At 44.1% G+C, this 4,874-nt stretch overlaps 1 protein-coding gene across 3 annotated transcripts in view; it reads right to left on the minus strand.

Moving 5' to 3' along the window:
- Nucleotides 1-6: 6 nt before the first annotated feature.
- Nucleotides 7-4,874, minus strand: part of mmd (monocyte to macrophage differentiation-associated) — an 8,280-nt gene continuing 3,412 nt past the window's right edge. The window contains exons 1-7 of one of the 3 annotated variants that reach the window (XM_017419515.3): nucleotides 3,756-4,154; nucleotides 2,729-2,810; nucleotides 2,480-2,640; nucleotides 1,614-1,688; nucleotides 1,437-1,538; nucleotides 746-815; nucleotides 7-409 (exon numbers count right to left, since the gene is read on the minus strand). In XM_017419515.3, the coding sequence (XP_017275004.1) occupies nucleotides 203-409; nucleotides 746-815; nucleotides 1,437-1,538; nucleotides 1,614-1,688; nucleotides 2,480-2,640; nucleotides 2,729-2,810; nucleotides 3,756-3,781 (723 nt within the window). In that variant the 5' untranslated portion in view covers nucleotides 3,782-4,154 and the 3' untranslated portion in view covers nucleotides 7-202. Of the gene's footprint in view, nucleotides 410-645; nucleotides 816-1,436; nucleotides 1,539-1,613; nucleotides 1,689-2,479; nucleotides 2,641-2,728; nucleotides 2,811-3,755; nucleotides 4,155-4,874 lie in introns of those variants that run through there. The other 2 variants (XM_017419514.3, XR_005233846.1) reach the window with 2 other exon arrangements.

Below are 4,874 nucleotides of genomic sequence, written 5' to 3' on the forward strand. Positions count from 1 at the left end.
GATCTGATGGATCTGATGGATCTGATGGACCGGATGGACCGGATGGATCTGGTGGACCTGATGGACCTGATGAACCTGATGGATCTGCCCCGCCCCTGATTAGAAAACAGCAAACAGCTGAAGGTCACATTGTTCTGTAAACTCTTGTGTTGGTCCTGCAACTTCAGCGGGCGGCGGCGGCGGGGGGATTATTTGTGCTTGGTCACAGCGAGTTGAGGAGGGACTCGGCGCCGGGAGCCTTGTAGAGGTACTTCCAGATGGCGTAGTAGTGCACGGCGGCAGCAAGCGCCACGAACACGTGCCAGATGGCGTGGGCGAAGGGGATGACACCGTCGCTCTTGAAGAAGAACACGCCGAGGCAGTAGATGAGTCCGCCGTACGCCAGCTCGTGAAGGCCGTCGGTGTTGCTCTGCGGAACACAGAGACGCGAGTCAAAGTGAAGGATCGGGGCCAGATACGGCCCGGGAGACCATATTTTAAAAGCTACTTATTGCAAAGTATAGAATTAAACATGGAAAAGTTATTTTTTTAAAATAACACCAATTAGTAACCAAAGTATTTGATCTGGTCTGAAACCATGAAACCACAAGGGGGCAGCAGAGGTTATAAAACAAACATAAATCAGCCTTAAACTTGAGTTTAAACCTGCAGAAAGGGTTAATCCGGACCCTGCTGGAGCCCGGTCCTGTTCAGCTCCTGCTTCAGGAAGTTATCGGACTTTTATAAAGAGCAGCAGCTGAATTACCATGGACGTCACGACGGATGCGGGGAAGAAGCCCATCGTCAAATAAAAGGCCAGCTCAACGAGTTTATACCTGCAGGGAGACAGAGACAATCTTCTTACAGCCTGTATGGAATGACTCCAGTATTCCTGACTCGGGTCGGAAAACTGGGTGAAGTTGGAAATGTTCCTTAAACGGGAATTTACTGGAATAAACAGGAATAAACCTGATGTTGAAGGTTGGTCCTTAACGAGGATTTTAAATATTTAAAGTTGGAGGAAAACAGACATTTAACTGAATCTGGACTAAAATAATCAGGTTTCAGTGCTGGAGGTACTGAGGGACTGATGGACACGGAGGGACTGAGAGACAGAGACTGATGGACATGTAGAGACTGAGGAACTGATGGACAAGGAGGGACTGATGGGACATGGAGGGACTGATAGTCGTGTGGCTGTGATGTCATCAGTGATGTCATCAGTGACATCATCATTCAGAAACTTTGGGTTTAACTCTTTATCTGCTGATCCCAAAACCAAATGTTTAGATTTCTGTTTGGCTCCAGTTTGTTTATTTTTCCTCAACGTCCCATTTAATTCCCATAAATTCCCATATTTCCCTTTAAAAGTTCCCAACGTTCCCCAGCTTCTCTTCCCACGGGAACGCTCCGCCCCTTCGCTACCCTCCACCCGACGCGGTGACACCGGAGCTCACCTTTCGTGGTAGTTGAAGACATAAATGGTTCCGGCAGCCGCCATGAGCCACACGAACCAGCGCATGTGTGCCGCCAGCGGGCCCAGCTCCCGCAGGTTCAGCCTGAGGACGACACAAACATTTCAGTCCCCAGTTTCTGAGCCCGAGAACGCGTCCTGCGTGTCGGCTGAGTCTCACCACGGCGTGTAGGAGGCAGCGATGAACACGTAGATGACCACCCTGTCACACATGTGGAAGCACTGTTCCACCGATCTGCAACAGAGAACAAGCAGCTGAACCGGTTCTGCGGCGGAAACTTGATCTCCCCGGCTGAAAGGGAAGAGATGCTGAGCGATACGAAAACTGTGGAACCCGAGCGGCGAACCTCAAAGATTCATGAAACAGAAAGTCGGTCTTTGCAGCGTTTCAAAATCTTTAGGCTTCAAATTTGTCAAAACTTTTAAAATTTTCAGATAAAACTGAAACGTTAACCCGTGTATTTGGGGAAATATAAACTAACTTCATTCAGCTCCAACAACATAATCTGTAAAAACTTTAGACTGAAATAAACAAAAAAACAAAAGTATTAAAAAAAAACTACTAAAAGGATAAAATGTATTTCAGACAACTTTATTATTTAAAGGTTTATTTTCACTTTTAGCTGCTTTAACAAAAATTAAATAAATGAACCAGAACATTTCTTGAACATAAAAGCTGCGTCTTTATTTACAACCAGAGAGGAGCTGATTTAAGAACCATATTTGAAAAGTTGTGAAGCTTTTATTTTCAGGAAATGTGGCTCTTTAATTAACATCTGGGAAAGCAAAGTGTGGGGTCAAAGGTTGGATTTTCTGTAGTTTTACTCTGACGTTCTCAGCTCGATTATTAAAAAAAGCATCCCAGAATTAAACTCTAAACTCCCCTCTGATTGAGTTCAGCACTGACGGTGTGAAAAACACCGAAGCGTCGGGATACTTCCTGCGAGAAGACGAACTTCGCTGCTCGGTTGTCTGAGGCGTCCTCGTCCGCTCGCCAAAATAAGAGCCAGCTGTCTCCGTCCTCACCTCATGTGGCTCTTCTTCCAGGTGACGATATGAAACACGGTGGAAACCACGAAGAGGGCGCACAGCCCCGTGCCATACACCCAGGCGGTGATCCTCTCCCAGCTGTTGTCGGACAGGAAGTGCAGCAGCGTCATGCCCACGAAGGCCGGCACGATGAGGAGCTGAAAGGAGCAGAGCACGGATCAGAGCGGAGCGTCGCCTTTTTATTTCAACAACACTCCGACACAAAGACGGGGACGAGGCGCTCACGGCGTGAGTGTAGAAGTTGGCGGCGTGTTCGTAGCAGGTGGGCTGGTAGCGGCAGTTGGCGGAGGCCCGCGTGTTCATGAACCTGAAACAAACGAGCAGCCGCAGTCATTCAGGAGGAAAAGGTGGATTTAATCTGGATTTAACCGAACCGTTTGAGTCACGCCTCCAGCTCGTGAGACGTCCGCCAGCGCCATCAGAGATAAACATCGACGGCAGCGTTCCTGTCAGGAGGAAATCTAAAGGAACAACTTCCCGTCCCGTCGTATAAAGGCTCCGCAGCAGGAGAGGAAAAAGCTGCCAATCTTTTCTTATTTATCGAGATAAGGAAGGAGTGAACAACGAGTCCATGTTCCTGAGAGACGGGAACAAAGATGATTAATAAAAAGAAATGTTCAGTTTGGGTTTCTGAAATCGTTCTCACGGATAAATACAAGCCAACAAACAAACAAACAAAGTCGTCTTTCTCCAAAGCTGCTCAGAGCAATAAATAAAAATAAAGTAAATAACAATAAATATAAAAGACATGGTGAGATAAGCATTATAAGAACAAAACATTTCAACTAAACAGATCATTTTAAATCTTCTGTAGATCTAAAATAAAAACATTAAAAGTAATAAAGATGTTTCTTATTGTGTTATTCTGCACTGTTTGCTGATTTTACAGCTTAAAAGACACAAAAAGGAGATTTTTATGTTTAATAAACAAATATTTACTGCTAAAATAACATATAATTAGTCAATAAAAGCATCAAGGAATGTTCCCATGTCGTTTATTTGTGTTTAAACATTTTAAAGATGTTCTAAAATGAATAATCAAACAAGTTAAACTCATTTAATGATTCAAATCACATATTAGAGCTTTATCTTACACAAAGTCTGAAATGAGTGCATTTATTAATGATAAAAGCTGCAGTTTTCTGTTGTAAAGCAGGTGTAAGCCGATCTTACAGAGGTTTACAGTCACTGGCAGCAGTTTGACCTAAAAAGCTGAATAAAATAAATGTTTTTTCCTGTAAACTTCACCTACCTCTGATAGGAGTTCACCTTCCTCATGTCGTCGCCACAGAGCAACAAGTTAAAACAGAAATCAGGAAACTAAAGAGCAACAGATGCCTGCTTTCCAGAAGGAGGGATAAAATAAGATTATCCTGAAAAAAGCCACAGGAAACGGAAGGCCTAGCATTAGCTCCTCGGCTAACTTTAGCTGCAGCTACAAGGCACCGGCTAGTTCAACCCTCCCGCTAAAAAAGGCACCATTTTTAGTCTTTTTCGGAACACCATCCTGTAGCAGCCGTTTAATTAATGCCCCATCTTTAAGCCGGAAACGCCCATCAGCACCCGAGGATGCCGGGTCGAACCCCCGACAGCGACCCCGAAATCAAGCAGCCCCGCCACCGGCGCCCGACGAGCTCAGCCCCGCCGAGCAGCTCCTCATCTGGGGAAGATGTGATTGACTGAGCCGCTCAGAGCCACCGGTGGTCAGATGTGGAGTGACAGCGATATCAGCCAATCACCAGCGACGGAGCCGGCACACGGACCAATCAGATCAGAGGTAGGTGGAACAGTGACAGTCAATGAGAAGATCTATTCCACAATATTTACAAAAAAACTTTGACCTTTGAACTCCTAATGTCTGTATAAACTTCACATTATTGATTGAAGCTTAATGTAATATATGCATCATACTGTATTAATGTAGGTCCACCTATATAATCATAATAATTGTTAATTTTCGAGTAACATTAGATTTAACAACAATATAAAATTAATCTTTCCTTTTTATTTTTCCATACTTTGTGCTATTTTAATGTTTTCATACATAAAAAGTCACAAAAACCAGATGAGCACCCGTCTCCTGAATGAGATTTTGATGTATGAAAACATTAAAATAACTATTTTTTGTTGTGACAAAAAGTAATTTCATATGATGACGATGATGGAGGTGGGTGGAAGCAGTTGTGGTGCCCTACAAGGTGAACAACACCTCTTTCTGGACACTGCATGGAAACAACACCGAAGTCTTTAACTGTGTTTGGAGACATTTGTTCTTTTTTTTTTTGTAAAAGCTACCAGGGGGGAACCAAATATTTCAGCTGTCTGAAATAATCGGTTCCCCCTCTAAAACATGGGACAAAAATAATTTACC

The sequence above is a fragment of the Kryptolebias marmoratus genome, linkage group LG12, assembly GCF_001649575.2.
Source record: "Kryptolebias marmoratus isolate JLee-2015 linkage group LG12, ASM164957v2, whole genome shotgun sequence".
In the NCBI taxonomy this organism is placed as follows: domain Eukaryota; kingdom Metazoa; phylum Chordata; class Actinopteri; order Cyprinodontiformes; family Rivulidae; genus Kryptolebias; species Kryptolebias marmoratus.